This window comes from Toxorhynchites rutilus, chromosome 1, assembly GCF_029784135.1.
Source record: "Toxorhynchites rutilus septentrionalis strain SRP chromosome 1, ASM2978413v1, whole genome shotgun sequence".
NCBI classification, from domain to species: domain Eukaryota; kingdom Metazoa; phylum Arthropoda; class Insecta; order Diptera; family Culicidae; genus Toxorhynchites; species Toxorhynchites rutilus.
This window is the reverse complement of record NC_073744.1, coordinates 198,016,509-198,043,781: the sequence shown is the minus strand read 5'-3', so window position 1 is coordinate 198,043,781 and position 27,273 is coordinate 198,016,509. Positions and strand designations below refer to the sequence as shown.

General features: G+C 39.2%; 2 protein-coding genes across 8 annotated transcripts in view; both read right to left on the bottom strand.

Moving 5' to 3' along the window:
• LOC129762216 (diacylglycerol lipase-alpha) overlaps positions 1-27,273 on the bottom strand; it is a 176,303-nt gene that overhangs the window by 115,431 nt on the left and 33,599 nt on the right. The window lies entirely within an intron of this gene.
• On the bottom strand, positions 4,497-7,825 carry LOC129761690 (uncharacterized). The gene is made up of 3 exons (XM_055759424.1): positions 7,750-7,825; positions 7,085-7,660; positions 4,497-6,409 (listed from the first exon to the last, which is right to left on the bottom strand). Exons 1-3 carry the CDS (start codon positions 7,823-7,825, stop codon positions 4,497-4,499), a joined length of 2,565 nt encoding a protein of 854 aa, XP_055615399.1.

The following is a 27,273-nucleotide window of genomic DNA, read 5'->3' as shown; positions in this document are numbered from 1 at the left end:
CCTAAAAATTAAATTTCTACAGCGTTTTTTCCGTGATGCAATTTGATGTGACACACCCTTTAGATCAAAAATTGTCGGTGATGCCGATAACGTTTTAGAACTATACGGCACAAATTTAGAATGGAGAGAAATTAAATCGAATTTAATTACTCATTACAGCGACCGAAGAGATGAAATTTCTCTTACTAGAGATCTCTTTGGAATCAGTCAAATTGGATCAGTTGATGATTTTTATGGGAAAATATCTCACATTGTATCATTGTTAGTAAATTTGCTGAATATAAACGAACTGAACGTGCAAGTAAAAACTGCCAAAAATTTATTTTACCAACAAATGGGTTTGAAAGTCTTTTTGTCAGGCTTGAAAGATCCATTAGGTCCAATTATACGTGCGCAAGCTCCCCGAAATATGAAAGAAGCTTTACGGCTATGCTTAGAAGAAAAGAATTATCATTTTGGGAAATATACTCCTAAACCTCAACCTCCACCAATTCCCTCGAAACCTAATTCACAATATCCACCAAACCATAATGCAAAATCTTTCCCTTCATATCCAATCCAATACAGAAAACCGTTCCCACAATTTCCCCCGAGACAAAACCATAACCCCTTCCAACAATACACACCGCGACCACAGCAGCAAAATTTCCAATACAAACCCAATCCATTTAACATTCAAAAACCCCAGAACACACTTCAATTTCCCCAAAATCAATTTGTAAACAAAAATGCATTTGCTCCAAGACATATACCACAACCAAGGCCAATACCTATGGAAGTTGATCCATCGATAAGATCGCGGCGAGTAAATTATATAAACAGGCCGAATTACCAAATTCCAGAAGAAAACGCTGAAAATAAAAATTATCCACTCGAGTTCAATGATCATGAATATGATCAGCAGCAATATTATTACGAACATACAGAAGAAGAAAATATGCCAGGGTCACAACAAAATCAAACTGATGATACTGCAGAAATGACGAACGAGCCGATAGCTGAACAACAAGACGATAACGAAACTGATGATTTGAATTTTCAGACGGTCGAATATTCACGGCCACCAACATAAATAATTTCATCCCATATATCGTACTTGAAACAACAAAAGGTCCCCTACGGTTCCTTATCGATACGGGAGCCAATAAAAATTACATCGATCCCAAGTACGTTAATATTGACAAATGCAAAATCACAGCACCAATGCGCCTTTATATTCTTATCAGCAAATGACAAATTTTCCAGGTTTGGAACATTAATTCCTATAAAATCAAGAACAATTACAGATATAAGGAAAGCCTTGCTCAAATTATTCTCCACATATGGTACACCTGGATTGATAGTAAGTGATAATGAACCGGCTTTACGTTCGGCAGAAATTAGAGGATTAGCTAGTAATTTGAATGTCCAGATGCATTTCGTGCCCGCGAATCATAGTGAAAGCAACGGACTGGTCGAAAGGTTTCACTCAACCATAGCTGAAATCTTTCGATGCATTAAACCTCAATACACAAATCTAAACAATAAAGAAATTTTCCTAATAGCTTGTACTCTTTACAACAATACAATACATTCAGCTACAAGATTGAAACCTAGAGAAATATTTTACGGTTTGAAAGATGGACACGAACGGCCTCTCGACATTGATTTAATGCTAGAAGAAAAGAACAAATTCTATGATGAGGTTATTTTGGCGAATGAAAGAACGCAAAATAAAAATCTAACCTACCATAATAAAGGTAGAGAAATACAACCTCCCATAGAAGAAAATAAAACAGTTTATAAACTGATTCAAGGAATTAAAGGAAAAACTAAAGAAAAATATCACCTGACCAAAACTATTGAGGACAAAGGAAGAGTAATTATCGATAGGTCTGGACGGGAAATTCATAAAGAGAATATTAAAAGAATATGAACTAATATCTTTTTCTATTTTCAGGATGGACGTTTCATTAATCGTTATCCTACTGTTCCTTCCCTTTTCCCACAATAAATTTATCCAATTACACGATATCACAAATAATCCTGGAGCGCTAACTTTAAGCGCGGGAGAGGGCAGAATTCAAGAAGGATACAATAGACTACTTCACACAGTAGATTTGCAAGAATTAGGAGTCACAATTGAAATACTGGAAAATTTAATACTGAAGGTTAATAGTTCAACAGGTGATTTTTCTAGGCTTATTTATATCAAGTTTAAGGAAATTAATAATACATACAAAGCCCTTCTCCCAAACATTCAAAGAAACAAAAGATCAATCGAAACATTAGGCAGTGTTTTAAAATTTGTTACAGGCAATTTAGACGCTGAAGATTTACGACACATTAATTCAAACATAGATGCTATTAAAAGATCTGAAGACAAACTAATGGAACAAAATAATAAACAGATTGTAATGAACCAAGAATTCAAAAATCGTATACAAACATTGACAAATGTAATAAAACAGCATGAAAATGTCATATTAAAATTGAATACACAAAAAGGATATGTAATTACAGAAAACACTAAAATTTCCATACTTTTTCAGTTAGACATGGTGTTACAAACACTAAGAACAATAGAAAATACGATAGCACTTGCCAAATTAAATATTGTAACCAGACAGTTATTAACAATCAATGAACTTAAAATTGTAGCCGAACAATTAAAACAAGCAAATGTTAAGTTAGACAGTTTAGAAGATGCATACAACTACCTCTCGATAACTGTGCTTTACCATGGACGCCATCTCATCATTAGCATCGACATCCCAAGGGTATCACCCATAATTTACGAAAGAATGATTATCGAAGAACTCCCAATCTTAAATAAAACCGTCAATATTGATCACCAAACAGTTCTAGTGCATTCCAACGAAACAATGGCAGTCTTAGCAGAGTTTGAACAAATAGCCAAAATCCATATTTATAAACGAAACCAATTGTTGAATATTACCAACGACTTGTGTGTTGCACCTTTAGTTCGAGGACGAAGTGGGAAATGCCCCTTCAAAGAAACACCACCCACAACAGAATATAAACTTCTGACTTATGGAACATTAGTAGTCAAAGCTACGCTAGAAAACGTTGTGATGAGCAGTACTTGTGGTATAAACCGAAAAGAACTCAAAGGCAACTACCTTATCATATTTCAAAATTGCTCTGTAATTATTCAGGACAGGCTATTCGAAAATCTAGAATTGCACTTCAACCACCCGATTATTTCACCTCTCGAAATAAATCAAATAGAAGAAACCTCATTAGAAAAATACTACAACACTTCATACTTACATGAAATGCACATTGAAAACAGAAAGCATTTGGATTCGCTGAAAATACACAATTTTTCATCGATTGGAGCAATGTTTGCCTTAACCATGATAATCATCCTTGTTACAATGTACAGAAGACGCAACGCGATAGCAACATTTTTTATAAGACGCACGGGACGTGCTTCTCTTGGGGATGGAGTAGTTAACGACGAAACTGCAAACCCAACTTGGAAACCAACGCCAACCGCCCCAAGCGTGTATCTCGCTTCATCAGCAGCATCAAACCTCCCACGAATAAACATCCCGTCAGCAACGCGGCCAGCCAGCCAGCCAGCCGTTCAACTATCAACGAATAACGCACAATCAGATATTCCGTCAACAAGGTGTCATATTCCGCCAGCTACCCAACTATCGATGGAATGCGCAGCGAGACCGTTGTATGCTTAGTTTAGTAAACAAGATTAGGGAAGTTATAAAAAGGCTTCAACAATTTGAATAAAGGGCATTATAGTAGTAAACGTCGAGGAACGTAGTCGAGTAGTTTTTTTTTATATATATATATAGTATATATATATAGTAGTAGTTTATATATATATATATATATATATATATATATATATATATATATATATATATATATATATATATATATATATATATATATACAGTCAACTCTCCCTAACTAGATATCCAAGGGATCATCGAGTTAGGGAGGTATCGAGATACAGAACTGTTTCGACACGACAAATGAAAATAATATCGACACTGTTCGGCGAGCGGTTTAATACGCGACAATGGATGCGGAACCTTTGCAAAATAAAAAACGAGAGATGCGTAACGTTCGATGGATTTATTACGAGTGTGCTTTACAGTGCTTTACAGTGATACTTATTGACCAGTGGCTCTCAGCAGAACAGGCCTAAAATATAATAGAATGCAAGCTCTTATTGATGTGGACAATTAAGCAGTGGGAATTTCTACGCGCTATTGAATACTGGCAAAAAGGCAATCTAAGGATATTCAAATGCGGCTATTCGGTATTCTTCTGGCTATTTGTGCGTATGTTTTATGGCCTTTTTTGTGCTACAGATTGATGTTCTTCAGTAATTGGGTATACCGATTTATCGCCCTTTGTATGAATTTAAACTCCTTTTAATCATGAACAATAATTCAACATTGGATTAAACATACCGGCCACCTTGAAAAACTATTTTTCAAAATTCTTCTCTTAAATTTAAATTTTCAATTTTCACCATCACAACGGGAAGGCGACGAACTTCCTTCGATGACAGCTGCATCCACCTGAATCGGGAGAAGGCATAGCTTGGTGATAGGCCGCTTCATCGGCTTCTGATTGTTCGGTAGTTTGACTGTAGCGACTCGAACGAGACCGTCTTCGCCTGGATGGATTTCCACTACTCTTCCCATAGACCATTTTCCTACAGGTAGATTTTCTTCGCGGATTAGCACGATGGCACCAACAAGAAGATTTTGATTTGATGTCGTCCATTTGTAACGTGATTGCAAAGTGGACAAATATTCATTTTGCCATCGCTTCCAAAAGTGCTGTACCATCGATTGGATCTTCTGCCATAAATCTAGCCGGTTCTCGGGTATTTCAGCGAGATCTGGCTCAGGCACAGCCAGCAGAGGACGTCCAATAAGGAAATGTCCTGGGGTTAATGCCTGTAGGTCTCTCGGGTCGGGCGACAGTGGGGTTATCGGTCGAGAATTTAGGCAGGCTTCGATTTGTGCCAAAACTGTTGTGAACGCTTCTACGGACAGTAGGCTGTTGCCGACGATTCTTCTCATGTGGTGTTTGAATGATTTCACACACGCTTCCCAGAGGCCACCGAAAGTTGGTGCGCGGGGAGGGATGAAGTGAAATTCAATTTTCAGACTAGCTGCTTCGAGATGTATGGCGTTCTTATGATGTTGCGACAATAACAACTGGCGAAGTTCCTTGAGCTCCCTTTGAGCGGCTGTGAAATTAGTAGCGTTGTCACAATATATTGCGCTTGGAAGCCCACGGCGTGCAATGAATCGACGTAGGGCCGCAATGAATGCGGCAGAAGTGAGATCGGTGACCAGTTCAAGGTGTGTTGCTTTGACGGTGAGGCATACGAAGACTGCCACATATGCCTTGACTGGAGCGCCCTTGCGATTGGATGGTTTGATATACACTGGGCCTGCAAAATCCACCCCGACGTGTTGAAATGGATAAGCGCGGTTAATTCTTTCCGACGGTAGCTGACCCATAAGTTGCTCCATGTTGCGAGGTTTAGCCTTCGTGCATATAACGCAATTATGCACCACCTTTCTTGCTAAGTTTCTGCCATTAAGCGGCCAAAATTCGTGGCGCATAACTGCTAACAGGAGTTGAGGACCGCTGTGTAAAGTTCTTCGATGTACTGCATTGGCGATAAGCAACGTTAATTGGTGATTTTCTGGCAGGACAAGCGGATTTTTATGATTTTCTGGAACCGCCGCATATTTTAGCCGGCCACCGACTCGGATGAGACCATCCCTGAGCTCCGGATTGAGAAAGCGGAGGCGAGATGAACGAGGAATTTGCTTTGCTTTCGCAAGTCTATCTATTTCGACAGCGAAGTGCTCCTGTTGCACTATTCGCACGAGCGCCAGCAATGTTTGGTGAACTTCTGTGGACGATATTGGGCCAAACCGAGGTGTACAACCTGGAGTTGAATTTTTAGCGAAACGTCGACAGAGAGATGCTACACGTAGTAGTTTCGTGTAGGAGGAATAACGTTCGAAGATATCACAGCTCGTAGTTGTAATGTGTAAAGCGGTTTTACGGATTTCGACACATTCTTCCGACAACGTATGGCAAGAGGATAGTGTGATGTTATCAGGCCACGGCTGATCCTTTGACGCCAGCCAATCGGGGCCATTCCACCACAATAAGTTATTGACGAGAGACGATGCATTGACACCTCTCGAGATGAGGTCCGCGGGATTTTCGAGACTTGGCACGTGTCTCCAAATAGCATTTATCGCAAGCCGCTGGATTTCGGCCACCCTATTCGCCACAAAAGTTTTCCACGTCGATGGAGTGCCGGCGATCCAATATAGGGCGACGGTTGAGTCTGTCCACAAGAATATTTTACCTTCCTTATGACCGATACTGCTCGTTACTGTTTGCAAAAGTTGTACGAGGAGAAGTGCGGCGCAAAGCTAGAGCCGAGGGATAGATTTTACTTCCAGTGGTGCTATTCGTGACTTTGCTGCAAGTAGGCGAACTGTTCCGATCCCATTCGAATCAAGGGAACGGATGTACAAACAAGCACCGTATGCTTGCTCCGATGCATCGCAGAAACCATGCAGTTCGACAATTTTGGTCTTTTCAAACGGGAGGACGAAGCGTGGTATACAAATTTTATTCAATTCTGGCATTTGTAATTGATACTCTTTCCAAATTTCACAATAAACATTGGGCAGAGGCTGATCCCAAGAGAACTCTTCTTTCCATAACATTTGGATGAACATCTTAGCCTTGACAATTACTGGACCGAGCATACCAAGTGGGTCAAATAAGCTGGACATTTGAGACAAAATAGATCGTTTCGTGTACGATTGAATTGGAGCCCACCTTGGCACTTTATATTTGATCACGTCAGTGTGTGGTTCCCAAAGAAGTCCCAAAGTTTTTATTTGAGATTGTGTATCGAATTCTAATAGAGTTTTAGTTTCTTTAAGTTGATCGGGAAACATGTTCAATATTTCCTGAGAATTCGATGAGAATTTCCGAAGCGGAAGTCCCGCTGTTTCAAGAACGCCAACTACTTGGGTGCAGATTTCTTTCAATTTACTGATATCGTGGGAGCCGGTGAGCATGTCGTCCATATAAAAATCTTTCTGGTGTACGGGAACAGCAAGGGGAAACTTTGCCCCTTCATCATGTGAAAGTTGCTGTAGGACTCTCGTGGCGAGAAATGAGGCGCTATTTGTCCCATAAGTGAGAGTTTGAAGTTGGTAAATTCGGAGCGGAGAATCTCGTGTGTCACGCCAATAAATTCTCTGCAACGGTTGATCCGTCGGATGAACCAATATCTGCCTGTACATCTTGGCAATATCAGCGCTAACTACGAACGCGTGCATACGATAACGCATAATTATGGAAATCAGCGAATCCTGGATTGTCGGACCACTTAGAAGCACGTCATTCAGCGAGATTCCGGATTGGGATTTTGATGACGCGTCAAAAACGACGCGTAATTTTGTTGTAGAACTTTCGGGCCGCAAAATTGCGTGATGCGGCAAGAAATATTGTGGTGATTGTATTATTTCCGTGGATGACACCTCTCTCATATGTCCCATCGCTATATATTCTTCAATGAAATCATGATATTGACGTTTAAGTTCCTCATTCGATTCGAACTTGCGTTCTATCGATAAAAAACGGCGTTGAGCGGTGATTCGATTGTCTCGAATCTGTGAGATCAATTCGATTTTCTTCGGTAATTTCACGACATACCTGCCATGAGAATTGCGTGAAATGTTTTCCTGGAAGTGGCGTTCACACTCACGTTCCATCGGAGACCAGTTGTCATTAGAAGAACAGGATTCTAATTCCCACATTTTCCGTACTAAGAAATCTAGGTTATCGAGACGACTTAAATGAAACGAATGATGAGGCACACGTTGAAGCACTTCTGTGCATTTGCCCGAAACGATCCACCCAAATACTGTTTTTTGGAGTATAGGAAGATTGCTTCCGAGACTGATTTTGCCATAACGTAGGAGATCTGCAAAACATTCATTTCCTACGATGGCATCGATGGGACCGGGCACGTTGAATGTAGGATCAGCTAGACGAATTTGAACAGGAATGTTCCACTCAGTGACATCCACGGAGCTCGAAGGCAGCATTCTAGTTATTGATGGTAATACGAGGAACGAGAGCCGCTTTTTAAAAGCCGAGAAACGAGACGAGATAACCGCTGTTGCAGAGTAATTCACTTTTGCGATTGTAGAACCAATTCCTGCCACGTCTGTGGTTGTGTGAATACGATCGAGATTGAGTTTGTACCGCAATGCTTCTGTTATAAAATTGCACTGCGATCCACTGTCGAGAAGTATTCGCGCTTGAAAACGCGTTCCGTTCTGATTTTTGAAGTCGACTGAAGCTGTCCATAAAAGAACTGTTTTGTTGTGGGATTCCACGTGTGTTGTTAACGCATCAGGTGGGTTTGAGGTAGGTTCCAAATCTGACGATGAATTTGCGAGATGAGCTGACGGAATTTGATCAGCGCGAAAGGTGAGAGTGTTTAATGGCGATGAGTGCGATAATCGAGAAGGACCAGGTTCGGTTTGGCTGGTTGGAATTTGAAACGATTGATTTTTTCGATAATTATTTGGTGTAATCAGTTGATCTACTACAGGTACAAGCGGCGGTAAATGGAGCAGTGTGTTATGTTTGCGGTTGCACTTTCGACAGGTTCCTGATGGACAATTTTGGCAACTATGTGCTGTTGTTTTCAAACAATTTAAGCACAGACGATGCATTTTCACGAGATCTAAACGTTGCTGAGGCGATAGTTTAATGAATTTACTGCAGTTCCCGAGAAAATGAGCTTGATCACAGCACTGACACCTGTGATGGGTTGACGATGTTGTTTCTGCTACGTGGAGAGTTGTTTTCTTAGGCTTAGGATTTGTTTCCACAAATCGAGATTGATGATGAACGTTGAATTGTGGAGAAAGTGATTGGAGCACGCGGGCGTGATCTTGTAAAAATTTGATCATATCGACATATGATGGCATCCCATCATTCGGTGCGTTGTCCGAGTTTCCTCTATCTCTTGATGAGAAATGTTCCCATTCACGTAGGGTATGATTGTCTAATCGGAGGCTCAAATGATAAACGAGAATTGAGCTCCAACGATCGGCCGGTTCACCAAGACGCTTGAGAATTGAGACGTTGCGTTCGAAGCTATCAACTAAACTAAGCAAGGACTCGGGAGACTCCCGACGAATCGCGGGTGTGTCAAACAATGCTTTCAAGTGACACTTTATTAGCATTCTCTTGTTGTCGTAACGACTGTTCAGAATTTTCCAAGCTAAGGAATAATTTTCCGAGGAAACTGCAATTGAATCAATCACTCGGAGGGCATCACCCCTCAAACAACCTTTCAAATATTGAAATTTTTGAATTTCGTTCAATTCACTACTTGAGTGAACCGCAGTATGGAATGAATCGTGAAAAGATTGCCAATCTTCAAGCTTACCGCCATAATCAGGTAACTTGAGATCCGGGTATTTCATGTGGTTAAAAGATGCTTCTTTCCCTTTTATCGTGCTCAGCCCTGCTTGTGTTGGTGAATATGTAGTTAGTATGGATTTGTAAACGAAGTACTGCTCCTCCATTTCATCGAGTAAGTTATCATAGTCTTCCTCTGATTTAGATAGAAGCTGTAACTCCAAAATTACTTCTCGATATTCGACAAAAAGTTGTTCCAACCGAGCCAACCTCACCAAAACCTGTCCTGAATCTCTCTCCGAATTGAAATTTTTGACGAATTCACCAATTTTGTGAAACGACCTTTCGATATTATCCGCCCGCCTTTGGGCAATAGCAGCACCATTGCTCGCTTTGGGCTCTTCAGAGAGCATTGCGCTCGAATCGGAGAAAGATTCGTCGGAATTCAGTTCTTACGTTTTAAATAAATTTGGAACGAACCCACCTGATTTTAGCGTGCGTTGTTTCGTTGCGGCACAGAAGATAGAAGCGACGACAGCGATGAGTGGTGACAATTATCAGCGATGGGGATACCAGCGCAAGGCGTTTTATGCCGACGGGATTTATTCTCACTCCACAAAGGTAATCAGTATTACCAATATTTCTTTCTTTTTCCACTATAATTTTTGCTCTGCGATTTTTCACCACAGTAATGAGTTAACGCGTAGTCTACGAGTGAGTATTCGACACAAGTTCGCGAAATAATGCTACTCGCGATCACTGGTTTTCTGGTTTATTCATTAACTCACAATATGTTTGTAATGATACACATTTTTTTATATAGTTTCACGGATGTCCCGTGTGTATAAAATTGTTTAAACCACTCTACCGAAGCACTTATATTTCTCGACACTCAGCGGGGCGCAGAGAACGCGGATTTTGTCACGTCGAGTGAACAAGACGAATATTTGACACTTTATAATACACGTCTTCGAAAAAGTTTTTGTTCACTGATCGATAGAAAACTACGTTATTACGCGTATCCGGCTCGAAGGACCATGTTTCGACACGACAAATGAAAATAATATCGACACTGTTCGGCGAGCGGTTTAATACGCGACAATGGATGCGGAACCTTTGCAAAATAAAAAACGAGAGATGCGTAACGTTCGATGGATTTATTACGAGTGTGCTTTACAGTGCTTTACAGTGATACTTATTGACCAGTGGCTCTCAGCAGAACAGGCCTAAAATATAATAGAATGCAAGCTCTTATTGATGTGGACAATTAAGCAGTGGGAATTTCTACGCGCTATTGAATACTGGCAAAAAGGCAATCTAAGGATATTCAAATGCGGCTATTCGGTATTCTTCTGGCTATTTGTGCGTATGTTTTATGGCCTTTTTTGTGCTACAGATTGATGTTCTTCAGTAATTGGGTATACCGATTTATCGCCCTTTGTATGAATTTAAACTCCTTTTAATCATGAACAATAATTCAACATTGGATTAAACAAGAACATTTTTTCATATTTTTTTTATACCACAAATTGCAAATATATGATGTTAGGGTAAGTGTCCCAATATTAGGGCTTAAAAATATGACCCAATTAGGAATAAACCAATTATGGTACATGGGGTTTACTATAATTGGTACCATTGCGTATACAGGATATTACTATAATTGATTTGTTTTTGTGCATTAGTACATTTACCCTATATGTACTAATGCGCATGTACTATTATACATTCTTTTCTCAAATTTTAATATAAATTTAAAATACATAGGATGTTTGTTTAGTAGGCCAATTTTATTGTAAAATGGAATTGGAAATGGAAAAGGAACTAGGTTAACAAAGAAAATATTAATTATGTATGTAATTCAAACTAAATTGTAACGATCACGCAGGAACTGTTCAATCGCAAAGAAATGTTCAAATAGTTTCACGGGAACATTTTCAGTTGATTGCAATATTTCGGACATATTCTTTAGGTTCGATTTAACGTTCGAAGGTGTAATTTCAAAACAATCAGCTGAAACTTCCTGAACCTCCTCTTACTCCATAGGACTACTATTTTCAACGTTTTTTTCAGCTTCTTCAGCACTTTCCTGTATATCGGTATCAGTCATTAGATCACAGCAAATCACGTTTTGATCCATTTCGCAATATTCATCAAATGACGATGAACAATCGAATGGTACTGCACTGTCGACAGCAGCAAGCTCACGACGCATTAATTCTGCCAGCGGAATATCATCATCATCATTTATGGAAAATCCGGCTTTCCTGAAGCAATTTTGAACAGTCTCAGATTTAACCTTGTTTATCCAAGAGCGTGAAAGTAATTCAATTGCATCCAATACCGATATATCTGAAGGGTCCTAGAGTATATTTGAATACAGTATGAGTGCTGAATAACATGAATGTAAAAAGGAAAAAAATACCGTTGTATCCTCCATTTCTAGCAGTCTTCGTTTTACTAATCCATGGCGATAGTACTGTTTCAGGTTCTTGATTATGCCCAAGTCCAGCGGCTGAACTACTGAAGTAGAGTTTGGTGGAAAAAACTGCAAATTTATCGATTTAAGCTTTGGTTGGAGAGATTTTGGGTGCGCTGTACAATTATCAACGAACATGACCACCTTTGAGGAGAAAGAGATATAAGTATGATACATTCCCATTACACATAATTCCCGAATCAATACCATTCTATTTTCTTTGGAAAATCTTTCGTCAAGTTGCATAATCCATTTCTCAAAAAGAATAGAGGTCATCCAGGCCTTGGTCTTACTCTCGTATATCACTGGTAATGATTTCTTCTTTTTGAAACACCGTGGGTTTTTACTCTTTCCAATGACCAGCAATGGTAGTTTATCGCTTCCGTCCATGTTGGTTGCACACATGACTGTCAGACGTTGTTTCGAATATTTTCCTCCGTGGCAAGTTTCTGATCGAAATGCAAATGTTTTGTCTGGCAAACATTTGTAGAAAAGTCCTGTTTCGTCTGCATTGTAGATATCACGTGCATCATACTCGGCGATTACACTGGGTAGGGTTTGCGAAATCCAGTTGTCCGTTACACTGAGATCTACACTGGCACTCTCGCCACATAGCTTCCGAAATGTCATCTTTTGCCGTTTTAAAAATTTACTTAGCCATCCAGAACTTCCTTTAAAATTGGGAATTCCCAGTTTCTGGGCAAATTCGCAAGCCTTCTCCCGAAGAATAGAACCTGAGAGAGGTAAATTATTCTCTCTGGCTTGATTGACAACAATTTTCATTGACCGTTCCAGCTTCTCGTTCCCAACCCACCTTATACGCTTTTTGTCCACATTCAATTTTCTCATCCGATGCCATTTTTCCTTTTGCTTGAATCGTGTTGACACCGTACTTTGTGCAATACTGAAATCTTTTGCAACTTCAGACACCTTTCGCCCATACTTTTCGACCTGCTCGATGATGCTCAAACGTTGCGCTATGGTTAGCGTTTTAATCGTTCGCTTGAAAGGTTTTCCCCGGTTTTCCATACTTGAAAAAAAAATCCTTGATAATACGAACACTTCGTCTTCACTTTCAAGAGCAATTGAAATGACAGCTAGAAACGCGCAAAAACAAGTACGCGAAAATCAATCGAGTTAGCGAGGTAAAAATCCATGGAAAAATGAAACAAAGCCCATCGAGTAAGAGAGGCATCGAGTAAGGGAGGTATCGAGTTAGGGAGAGAAGAATGCATATAAAATCAAAGGTGCCATGAAATTCGTCGAGTTAGGGAAAATATCGAGTTACAGAACATCGAGTAAGGGAGAGTTGACTGTATATATATATTTTTTCCCAGGAATTTCGAAAAATCCACTGGTGGGGTCCAATCTTAGATCGAAGCGCAACGAAAGCAAAGTGAACTGGATTGCTCAACAGTCCGATGCCGAATGAAAGTTAGCCTCAGCGAGATCCACTGTTTATACTCTAGGCAAGTGTTCCTCTTCATTCTTCTACTTTTCCTTCGTTCACGGAGACTTTAAATCCTACGATTTCCCCTCCGTTGGTCGTCGATAAGTTGCTCGTTATTGACAGCTCTGTTCGGGAAAGCACACAAATGGACAGAACAAATTTATGGGAAAATGGAAACGCTTAAAGTTTTCATGAAATTTAACCATTTACGAACCAGGGGATTCTAATGTATAGCATATTAAACAAATCTTACGGTATTTCCGATTCGTTTAGTATGTAAATCGCCAAAATCCGTTCGCGGCAAAAATAGTTATTAACGTTAACTTTATTTCATAAAAACGTGACCTGTTTTCTGCTTTGGCACCCTTAATGAAAGACGTAGTTCTACGTCAAAATTACTTCGAGACCCACTTTTGCTCTAATTTTTATTTAAATGCGCTCATTTGTGTTATTTTTTCCTCATGTAGCGTAATTTTTAAGAGGGTTGCGCGAAAACAAATAATGTGTTGGCCTTTGGGCATTTGTAATTTATTTTGAATTTAGAGACCTCGTACTGCTCTAATATTTATTTAAATTTTGTTTTTCATATGTCTAAATTTTATCGGTATATTTAGAGCGCTGTGCTGCACAAAGATTTTTTTTTCTCGTATCTTAATATCTTACATTCGATTCAGATGATTTACCAAATTCATAGGAGTCAGTAGTACGATAGACCTCTGTGAGAAAAAATTACGTCCTTGTGGAAAGATCATTCGGATTAATCAGAAGAACACTTGAAAACCCAAATTGTTATCATTCTTTTTTTTTTTTAATCTTACAATTGAAAACCACGAATACAATAAAATAAACGATTTCAAGAAAATAAAAATAATAATGCAGACGATGAAGAAAATTATTTTTGTGTCACGCAATGCTCTTCAAAATTCAGGAAAAAATTACACCACATGTAGAAAAAAAAGAAACATACGAACGCTTTTAAATAACAATTAGAGCAGGGTCTCCAAGTTATATTTTTTACCAAAATTTCGAAATTCCAGAAAATATATAAATTCTTTTTGTACCGCGTATTTATTTTTTTTTTGATAATTTCTCTTGATACACCGTAGTGAGATGCACATTCAGTATTTTTGTCAAATTTTTATCTCGAAGCTTCTGATGTTGTGATGTTGTTGTTATTTAATATCCTTTACAATATTTGCCATACTTGGTTTGGGGGCACTTTTTACCCCTTAACCGGTCAGGCCCTTTACAAAAATGAATAGAACGTTTTTTGTGAGATAAACGTTTGCGACCGTTTGGATAACTATCAAATCATCAATGGCCAACAAATTTCGGAAAAAAAATACGCAATTCTGAGCGGAGCCTATTAAAAACCGCAATAAAACCTCGCTCGCTCAATGATTCCATCGAATGTTTGGCACTTATCTCCAGAGCAACATTCGCCATTCCAATGGGCACAACAATCAAATCAGAAGAAATGTTAGCCTTGGATTTCCAGCAACCGCTGAGAGTTGGCTGTGCCCTGTCCCCCCTGCCCCATCTCCCCCATAGCAGCAACAGTAGCAGCAGATGATAATGTTGATAAAAGTAATGATCATGGCTTTCCTCCAACCCAGCGTGGAATCCGATTAAGAAAGGAATGGCCGCGATGGGGTGCAGGAATAGCATTTCCCTCGTTCCAATCTATCTGCAATCTGTGCGCGTGAGATAGAGAGGCTTTTTTGTTGCGCGCCACAAGAAAACAAACAAAAAAAACACACAAATGATGCTTGGTTGGGTATGCGTGGGTGGCAGGCTGGCTGCTGGTACGAGAGAGAGAGAGAAATAAACGACATTTTGCTGTGAAATGGGCGCTTTGTAGACTAAACTCGTGCACTCGTGTGTCGGTCGTAAATATATTTTGGGATTGTAACGTTTTTTTTTTGCTTGCTCAATCCGGACACAAGCGTATCGTTACAAAGACTGGCGGAAAAGCGATGTTGTTTATGGCTTTACGCTTCGACGTAAGATTTTTCATTACCACCTGTGAGGTGCGTGAAAGACACAACGTCCTATCCCTCGCAGTTGACAGTATAACAGTATAATGTTGATATTATATACTGGCAACACTAGTTAGCCATGCATTGGGCATCATTTCCTCTCACAACAGACAACTGTCGAGCCGGTAAGTCATACTCAATATTTATTCCCTGTGTCGGGTGATTTCACTGTAGGTTTATACCGACTACATTGAGGAACCTGTACAGTAAATATATGAATGCTTCACATTGGCGATCCTGCCGGATATTTAAATATGCAGTGAAATCACCCGACATAGAGAAAAGAAATTCTAAAAATATGGCGTGTTGGGACAACCGTCTGTGAAAATTAATGGCGCGTCGGGACAACCGCCAGAGGTACTGTGTGTTGGAATTACCGCTTGAAAAATAGGCGTGTTGGGACAACCGCTTGGAAAAATGGCGTGTCGGGACAACCGCCTGAAAACCGCGTGTTGAGAAACCGCTTGGAAGAGACGTGTCGGGACAACCGTCTAAGAAAGCTGCGTGTTGGGACAACCGCTTCAGCAAAAGAATGGTGGCGGAGCAGTCACCCAATGTCGGCGAGTTTGAATGACTGCAGAAGTGATAATGCGAGTTGGGTTGATAGCATATTAGCTTCCAACTCAATCATCAGGGTTTTCTCCAGAGAAAGTAATGCGGGAAGGAAAATCAAAAGGTTTTCGCTCCTATTAGACCGTGGAGGAGCACATAGTCAGTGTAATGGTCGAGTGACAGTCTGAAACTAGGGGAAGTTCCGGATTTGACACCGAACGTTACATTGTGGAGAGCATTGTACACCGTTTCATTAATGATAATCAGCTGGATAACCTAAAGTAGAGGTTTTAGCGAGCAGTATATATATTTTTAAATCATGTATCCACAACTGACATGCCTGCACCAAGAAAGGTTTCAATTCTGTTTCCATTTCTTATTAAGATAGATGGAATGTATGTATCTTCTCCCGTTAATAACGTGGATATTTGTTCCGGTGTGCAGCGTATGGAGAAACTACGGATATTTTCGTTGCCATTTCCTGGTAGGTTTTTCTGTATGCGAGTATTTATAATTTGACTCTATGGAAATTTAGATGATACAGGAACAAGAAAAGAATAAAAAAACACAAGCAATGAACAATTTTGACAGTTGCGTGTTATTGAGTGCGTACAGTACTTGCTTATATCTATTGAGTGCGTGCAGTACTTACTTAGATCTAGCCCATGATTATATATACAAGTGAAGCATCATTACTTCAATAGGAAGAGGATTACGGTTTGTCGAGCGGGGGTTGTTTGTTTTGTTATTGCTAGGGTATGCCATTTTCGCATTTTCACATGCGAGAACGAGATACGAGAGATGAACTGTGTGAGAATGAAATTCTACAAAATCCTTCCTTCTCTTTCACATAAATTCGAGAATGCCACATGATTGCTTCATCTGGTATATATAGGCACTAGCCAAAGTATACAAAACAAGGCAGTCCATTCCCGCAAGTAGACATCCAATTTGGATGTAAACATATTACGTCAGCATTATCGAACTGCATTTATGGATATCACCCAGAGAATTTGCCACCATTTTTCGTTCCTTCAAAAAATCATGCTAGTTACAAAACACCTTTCTGAATTATAAACCGTTTTACAAGTGTTACGCAAATGGTAAGAATAGATAGAGTATGCAGATCAGTATAGACCGTTGGGATTGTAATCAGATAAAATGCACGCAGCAGTACATTTTTTTAATCCGTTTACACTATTTCAAGTATTCTATAGCGTTGATTGAAGAAATTAAAATAAATTGAAATGACAAATCATGACACAAAAAAGTAAAATAACATAAAAAGAATGAGGGAGAAGGGAGATGTGAGGTGCGTGAAAGACACAACGTCCTATCCCTCGCAGTTGACAGTATAACAATGATGTTGATATTATATACTGGCAACACTAGTTAGCCATGCATTGGGCATCATTTCCTCTCACAACAGACAACTGTCGAGCCGGTAAGTCATACTCAATATTTATTCCCTGTGTCGGGTGATTTCACTGTAGGTTTATACCGACTACATTGAGGAACCTGTACAGTAAATATATGAATGCTTCACACCACCCGCACTAGGAGTCGAGATCAGAATTCTGAAACAACACTTTTCTTGTTATTATTCTATCCAAGATAAACACTTCCCCTGTCATAATCAATTACGGAGATAAACAACTCTCTGGCCGATTTTGCAATGGCTGCTGTAAATGCGTCCATAATTGGAGTCAAATTAGTGATGACAGGTGAATAATTTGTGCATTTCAATTAGCGAGTGTGTGGCCAAACGAAGAGGTGCCTGCTTCGCACACCACGTGTGCACGAGAAAAACGGGTTAGCTTAACTGTGTGAACCTGCAAGAGATCCCACTGTTTCCTTTATCTAGAAGCGAGGAATTCGGTCCGAAATTTCATTGAAACTTTTTCACATTTTTGCAACTATTCCCATCCCTGGACAAAATTGGTAATGTCCTCTTCCCCCAGATTGCTGCTCTATGTTTCCCTCCCGCACAGGATATATATTGTCTAGGGCAACCAAGAGGATTACCGAATGAGCATTCCACCGGCGCTGAAATCTTTCGCTTCGGGAAGTGGACGAATTTTCGATTGGATTTCCGCCCTCCCCCTTCACTCATTGGCGCGCAACACGAAGCGTAGGAAAAAAAACATTCCGACTGGAATTTGATTAAAGCAACGCGTTGTCGTCGTCGTCGTCGTCGTCGTCCGGATTGTTCCCATTTGCCCCAAGTCGAACTGAATCTCAAAGTCGCCACCCCCACCCACCTAAATAACCTGTCGCCCCGTTCCCTTTCGCAAATCGTTCCTGTGTCCTGTGTGCTTAGCACCCAAAATGGATTAGGATACATTTCGAACCTCGGAACCTCGGAACGTGGGGGAGAAATAATATGCCGAATGGTGGGAGGAAGATGCGAATGGATGTGTGTCACTTTTGCTCCCCCGAAAGTGGATGAATGTGTGCTGTGTTCGCGTCTTTCGAAATTGCTGACGTGCTGACAATAAAGGATACTCTCTGTGTTGTGCTGTGTCGAATGAATATGCTTCTTTCCTGTGAATGAGATGGTACATGAGAAATTCGTTTCTGATTCAAGCGATTCGAACGATGGAGTCTAGTCTGCCACTTTCGGAGATTCCGCTTTTTGCTCGATTTCCAATTCTATTGCTTTTCATAACATATAAAAAGAATATTAAACTCAGACCAGCGCAATTGACAGGGCTTATTATTATCGAAGGGAAACACATTAACCGGATTTCCAAACCAAATTTGGCCCATTCACGAGGTATTATCAACACATTGTGGAAAAAAAAACACGGTTAGGGCAGGATCGTTGATTTCTAATCAAAACTTAGAAAATTCAATTGACACTTTGGATCCACTAATTACTTTGGAATAAATTTATTTAACACTTCTGTTCACTTTGGCGGTACAATTGGGATTAACTGATTTTATTGGACCTGACTTATCATTCGCTAAGTCGAATTCAAATCAAATTGAACATCTCATTCAAGTTATCATTTAGCTGCCTATTCAAACTGACAGTATTCTACCAATACACGAACCTGTTCAGTTGTATTATTTCAGTGTGGCAGTACCAGGGGTGGCATTGAGCATTTCGAAACGAGTAACTTTTTTCGAGATAATCTCGAATCTAAATGATTTTAGTATTATGTATCTTTTTCGAGTTAATATTTTCAGTGTACTAGATTTCGAGCAAAATTTGCCTCGAAGAGAAATGTCAAATTTTTGGGTTTGTAAACAAAGCAAACTTCACGGCTATTGCAAATATCAATTCCGAGAAACCCATTTATTTTGAACTAGCTGATCCGACGAACTTCTTCCCGCCCAAAATAGATTTTTCGATTTGAATACTTTCAAACATCCACGTATTCTTACTAAGTGAATGTTAGTGAGTCCAATCACTGAACTCTTCATTGATTGATTACCCTTTGACCCTTTACAATTTCCTTTTACTATAAATTGTCTAGTATTTCTACTTACAATCTTACAATTTCCTTTTACTATAAATTGTCTAGCTTATTTTGCAGAAAGCTTATTTTCTTCTTTGCCTCTAACATATGCATACCGACCACTCCATGCATCATGAAACAGCAGGATCGTACGGACAACGCAAAGCGATAGATTCATATTCAGCTAATGTAGCAGATCCTGATTTTTAAGTCTCAGAGAGTGCAAACTATATGATTATTTAGCTCGATAGAGGCTAAGGGAAGGGTAGTCAGATTATATTTCCCATTTTTAACGCCTCTATCCCTTGAAATGTGTATATTCATATAGACCGCATAGTTTTACTAGCAACACCGCTCTCTTTCCCCATTTGTTGCTCTCCGCAAATGGTGACCGAATGATGACGTAATTTTTCTTGTATCATTTATTGCTTTGCACTTGCCTGTGCAGTGGGTTTCGCTATAGTAGAGCGGGACGATATATGCGGTTCAAACTTGTATGCAGGTTTCGAAAATGGTATGCGATGTTTGATACAGATCGGATATGCAATCAACAGTCTTCGTTCCTCTCTCAGTTTAATCACTAAATATTACACAAGTGATTACTGACATTCATACAAGTATCTGAATGATCCTCTCATATTTGGTTATATGTTCGTGAGAGTTTACTTGCATGACACATTGTGTATCATTCGATTTTGATCGAAATCCAAACACTGCTGTTGAATAAAAAATAACTAATGTATTGCAATATATGTACATACATGTATTGCAATAAAGGGTGTGTCACATCAAATTGCATCACGGAAAAAACGCTGTACAAATTCGCCCAGTAGACCGATCCTTTTGAAAATTTTAGACAGTAAAATAAAAACTATTAAACAACTTTTGGCATTTTCTTTTTATTCATACTTCGAGCCCAAGCCCGTATGCTCGCACCTTCCTCTTTACCCCGTCCATAAGGTTCTGTACAACGTCAGGTTGTAGTTTTTTTTGAACAGAAATCCATTTTCTCTTGAAGTCCGCCTCCGATTTGACAACTTTTGGGTTCTTCCGGAGGGCCTGCTTCATAATCGTCCAATATTTCTCTATTGGGCGAAGCTCCGGCGCGTTGGGCGGGTTCATTTCCTTTGGCACGAAGGTGACCCCGTTGGCTTCGTACCACTCCAACACGTCCTTTGAATAGTGGCACGAAGCGAGATCCGGCCAGAAGATGGTCGGGCCCTCGTGCTGCTTCAATAGTGGTAGTAAGCGCTTCTGTAGGCACTCCTTAAGGTAAACCTGCCCGTTTACCGTGCCGGTCATCACGAAGGGGGCGCTCCGCTTTCCGCAAGAGCAGATCGCTTGCCACACCATGTCCTTTTCGGCAAACTTGGATAGTTTCTGCTTGCGAATCTCCTCCGGAACGCTGAATTTGTCCTCTGCGGAGAAGAACAACAGGTCCAGCAGCTGACGAAAATCCGCTTTGACGTAGGTTTCGTCGTCCATTACCAGGCAATGCGGCTTCGTCAGCATTTCGGTGTACAGCTTCCGGGCTCGCGTCTTCCCCACCATGTTTTGCCTTTCGTCGCGGTTAGGAGCCTTCTGAACCTTGTATGTACGCAGGCCCTCCCGCTGCTTGGTCCGCTGGACGAATGAACTTGACAAATTCAGCTTATTGGCGACATCCCGGACCGAACTTCTCGGATCACGTCTAAACTGCTTAACTACGCGCTTGTGATCTTTTTCACTGACGGAGCATCCATTTTTGCCGTTCTTCACCTTCCGGTCGATGGTTAGGTTCTCGAAGTATCGTTTTAGTACTCTGCTGACCGTGGATTGGACGATTCCCAGCATCTTACCGATGTCCCGATGTGACAACTCCGGATTCTCGAAATGAGTGCGCAGGATTAATTCACGACGCTCTTTTTCGTTCGACGACATTTTTCCAAATTTACGAAAAATTGACAGTGAAGCATGGCCAACGTGATCTATACACTCTTATCTGATTATAAGCGTAAGCTGAAGATATAATTCCTAAAAATGAAATTTCTACAGCGTTTTTTCCGTGATGCAATTTGATGTGACACACCCTTTACATGTGTGTTCAAATGTTTCAACGATCTATAAAATTAATTGATTATGATTGATGAAGGATAGATTCCACGTGGATATCGAGCAGATGATTTGAAGATTTAAAGATTTGAAGAAGATTTGATCATGTATTGCATCGGACCGTGGGAACTTCCCGAACCTGAGTGTGATGTAGAGATGGAGATGAGATCTATGATGTACAGAGAAATGGACCGGATCGATCGGATCTCAGGACTCGTCTTTTGCGTTCAGAAATCTGATCATTCGTGCTATGAAATGTAATTATCTTGCCTCGGCGCAAAATAAACTTCAAAATAAGTATCTTCTTTGCCCCTAACATATAAATCTGTATTCGTGGAGCAATTTAATCTGTGTTGCAGACATTAGCCACAGGGGTGACAATAAAGCTCGCCAATTGGGATCGAATTTGACAGAAGACAGATCAATACACGATACACCATAATCACACATTCCACACCATCTACTAGAAGACAAAGGACGACGAGTTAAAATTGAAATTGAGTTGAATATTTTATATACATTTATAATTTTTAATTTATACACGAATTGGACTAAAAATTGTGAGTAAAAACAATCGATTGGAAAACGAATTAAAACTAATTAAAACAAATTTCAGCTTGAAGCTAACACAATAAAAAACGTGTTTGCTATCGAGGGTCCGACAGACAGATTTGAAGTAACAATCTGTATCAGATTAGCAGACACGAACATAATTTTAAATTGCTTAAATTTGGATGAAAATCATTACTCGATGTTGTTTAAATACTTAGAAAACAGTCCTAACATAACGATTCTTCTATAAATCTTGTATACATCCAGCAACATGTTGGACGAAATACGTGTAATTTTGTAATAGAGCCCATTAAAGACTGCCTTTCTTTTGTTTGAACACACGTGCTGTCGTTTGAACGAAGGCTGTGTAGGTGTTACTCATGATAGCGTCTCGCTATCATTCCTCGAACCGCTTCTGTTGATTGTCTCATAAAAATCGCAGTCGTTCGCTCTCTACCTTTGCGAATATGTTGACCATGGATTATTGACACAGCTCAAGACATCCTAGAATGACGTTGTCCTGACTGCACCAATTCATCAAACGACACGCATAAGAATCCATCGAGGGCACTCTTTTGTTTGTTTCGTCTCCTCCAACCACATAACATTAAAATATTAATTCAAAATGAGTAATGATGTTCCTAATAATTAAAGTAACGGTGGCGCATTGGATCTACACACGTGCTCTTCAATCGGGTTTTTATCAGGATTGACGACAATAGCGTGACTGTTATTTTGCATTCCGAGCATGGGCTTGATTAGAATAGTTTCAATAATTGATTGTGCTCATCCAAAAAGGCTTCCAGCTTGCCGGCGATATTCCTAGTTTTAGTCGAATTGAGGTTACTTGCGTATGTGTAGGGTGAAATTCGATGAAGAGGACGAAGTGCCATCTGGCATTAAACAACGTAAATAAATTCGTCCTGTTTAAAAAACGAACGACGAACCAATTATTTGGTATCGTTTATATAAAAATACATATATCGCGATAAAAAAGGAGATGAGGGTGAAAATTGGTTATATATGGTTATAAGTTTTTTTTAAGCCAAATTTATGCAAAAAAAATACGAAAACAAAGTTATTCAGATTTTATTTGCATGGGACCACCCTAATCGGTATCAAATATAAAGTAATAGGTATCCTAGCGGTATCATATATAGTTTACGACCTATTCTCATGCCTACCAAGTTTTTTGAGTATAATATCATTGAAATCGGTCGAGCCGTTTCGGAGGAGTTTGACCACGAACATCGTGACACGAGAATTTTATATATAAGATATAAGATATGACAATGCGTTATTTCGCCTGAAAATCCATTTCCGCTTACGAACAAAGATCAATTTCGATAGCGCAAATATTGAATGGATTGATAACGCTTATTATGATGTAATTTTCGAACATGTGGGAATTCAATTTTCCGACCTTCCTTCAGGATTTTCCGATTTTTCTCTCCACTATATTGATCTACGGTAAGACACGAATACAACAAAATACAGGAGGCTAAAATCGGACCATCCCTTCTTCGGGTTTTCCGCTTACCAACAGATATTGCCTTACATTTTTATTTATATAGATTATGTAAGATCGCGGAATGTTTTTGACGATAGCAATAGTTAAGAAGAAAGTACGCTTATTCCACAAAGGCGGGAGTTGAGGGGTAAAAGTGACTCTCTTCCGCTAAGTGAAAATGAGTGAGTTTGTCTTATAAACGTTTCCGATATAAAAGATTATAATTATTCTTTTGTTTCGAAGTTTCGGCAGTATATCAGACTTAGTCGAGAAGCATTTAAAAATATTCCGGGTACTGTAAGATTGTGTTCGTATCAGCTTTCGCGTCCGTTCTCTTCCTCGCTCGTAGCCCGAATGACATCTTGTAGCCAGGGATGCCAAGTTTGAAGGCATGTCTTCATTTTGAAGACATTTGACTCACATTCGATTTTGTGAAGACATTTCGAAGACATTTAAAAATATGTGAAGACATTTCAGTTTGATAACGTAAATTTCGACTATTGGCCGAAAATATCGTCAAAAGAAGTAGGGCATCTATCTCAGTGTCATTCACTGTTTTTTTTTTTTTTTTTGACGTAGAACTGCGTCTTTCAGGAAGGGTGCCAAATCAGAAAACAGGTCACGTTTTTATGAAATAAAGTTAACGTTAATAACTATTTTCACTGTGATCGAATTCTCATAATTTGCATACCAATCGAATCGGAAATTCTCTAAGATTTGTTTGATATGCTATACATTACAATTCGCTAATCTCTAAAAGGTTTAAATTCGTGAAAACTGGAAGAACTTCCTTATTTCCCATACATTTGTTCTGCCGATTTGTGCACCACATGTACCTGTGGAAATCCGCTTTGCAAATATACATGCAAGTCGGGGGTAGCTGTGTTTCCCTAACACGGACTTCAAAATCAATGTGCCTGGGAGAATCCGCTTTGTCAAAACATGCAAGTCGGGGGTATTTTTTGATGTTGAGTACTTTTGTATTCGCTTGTCGTTGTGCTGACCGGAATATGTTTCCCTAAAACGTACTTTTAAACTGAGAAGACTGGGAAAATCTCCATTTCAGATACTAGAGGTGAATGAACTTTCGCTGTTCGAGAACTACGTAAACATGAGATGTGCAATAATTTCAGAGGGAAATGTCAAATACAATGATCGTTTGACAATCCCTCCGTTCACATATTTTGGTAGTCCTAGGCATCATATCAAACGTAAAAGGACGTTCATCAAATTTATTGATAACGAAGAACATAATTACAAAAATTTCGATGCATTCTAAAATAATATTCGAATTGGTAAACAAGTGGATTGTATAATATAATTGGGTAATTCTACGTCGAAAATATGCGGTCGTGTCCTAGATACAACCTCTTACAATTTTTTTATCAGAATCACTTGCTTACTTTTGTTCTTAGTAATCAACGGAGACTTTGTCGGGGTCGGGGTCATTCATTTGCTTTTTTCAAACTTTTCCAAGCAGAAAATCTATTAGAAAATCTGAATTCAACAACAAAGCGACTTTTGTTGTCATATCCCAGTTAGAATAAACATTAAATAAGCTGCTCAAAAGTAAGTTATGAATTTTAGTTTCCTCCGATATGATTGTGAAGACATTTGAAGACATTTTTCCGAACCATGTGAAGACATTTGCAAAAAATCACCTGGTAGCCCTGCTCGTAGTCCACTCATCAATGTATATGAATATAGAAGGTATGCATCGATAAATAACAATGTGGAGCAATACAAGGTGTGAGTAAATAGGTGTGTTGCAAGGGTTTATTAATACATGGTAGGCAACAACAAAACAATACAGATACAATCGTGTTCCAAACAACTTTCAGAAGCACTGCTACTCCTGCAACTTTGAAATTACGGCTGTTTTGAATCTTCTGACTTCTGGTGGTACCAAATTAATGTAATGAAGGAAAAAAATTTTTACTTGGTATGACTCAACCAACAGTTTCATCAGTGTTCAATGAAATGATGCCACTTCTGGAAAGAAGCTTATGCGAAAAATGGATCGAATTGGATACAACATGAAACAAAGCAATATTTCATTGACAAATTCAAGATATTGATGGTACTCATATACCCATTCTAAGGCCTACGGAACATGAACAAATGTACTGCAAATGTGATGCTTATTGTATTTCTTTGTGATTCCATAGTGCTGAAATAAAAGTATTGTATTTATACCCACATACTTGTACAAATAGGAGTCAAAACCAAAGGAAATGCAATTGAAATTTTCTTTGATGTAAGGTTTAGTATTAAAATCAACGTTTCACTAGCATTTTCCCATACGACGATCAACCATTTCTTGTCGAGACATTTGTTCTCGTTTCGAGTTTAAAAATGCTCGAACACAATGCTACGTAATGCCGAACTTTGTTCAAAACTCTACTACTGCCTTATTCGTTTTGCTCGTTTCGAGCTCGCTTCGAGATTCATAATGGCAAAACTGGCCTAAACGAGCAAAAATCACTAGTTTCGAAATACGAAATGCCACCCCAGATCTGACTGTAAAAATCCCTGTCGCTAAGATTGTTTATACTGACAACCAGGGTTGCCAACTATAATTTAAAAAAAATCAGGAGGAATGAAAATAAAAATCAGGATAATACAGGATAGCTCATATTGGGATGTCCGAAAAGTTAATGTCGATTTTTAGGAGAACAGAAACTTAATTTTCAATCAAAGCATTATAATGTAATGTTATATCCATAGTTCTGTTTCACAATTTTTCGCCATCTTTCACACAGCCTAAACATTCTATCCTCCTAGAACATGTTTGCTTCCTCGTCGAAAACTGCTGCGAGGAATACATGTAAGAAACAGTTTGCTTGATGGTAGCTCATAATACAGAATCCATTCCAAATCCCACCAGAAACAGCGTATATCTTTCTTCGGACGAAGACCGCATCTGTAAAAGAACTAATAAGCATGGTATAAATCCTCGCATAAGCGGAAATGCTAGTGTTCGCCTGACATTTGGATCGTTTATATTTTTTTTCCGAAAAACCTATAGCATCACTACTGTCAATTGTAGAGAAACCAATATTCAAATTTTCACTGAATTCATCGTCCATGCTTTGGAATGAATCTTTACTCAACAAATGAGGAAAGCATATCAGCAGTGGAAGACTTGTTGAACATTTTCTAATTTTTAGGATATTTAGTACGGTTACAGATATATTTACCATAGTACCAATGTACTGGAAAAAAGGTAATGAAGATGGTAGAGTTTCGAGCGACATAGCATGCGCTGCCATAACTATTTCCCAAATAGTGACGTCAGTCGTTGTGTTTATCTTTGATTGCCCACCGCATCCATGTGAAAATGCTGTTTTCAGGAAGTAATTTATCAATTAAAAACGTACATTTTTCAGAGTTCCCGCTGAATATAAGGTTAATGTGATAACGTGCAATGAATATTTGTGAAATCACGTCGGAAAAGACGGATAAAAGTGATATTTCCATGTGCCATTTTCACTCCCCCACGTTCATAGAAACAAACGAAGTTTCATTGTTTTAACGTTATAAAATGGATGTTTCAAAGGCTCTCAGTGTCGGTGTGTATGATGTGAGAGAGTAATCGACAATTATTCAAAATTTCACCGAAAATGTTACTGCCTCCGAGAACTAAGTATACGACTGCTCTC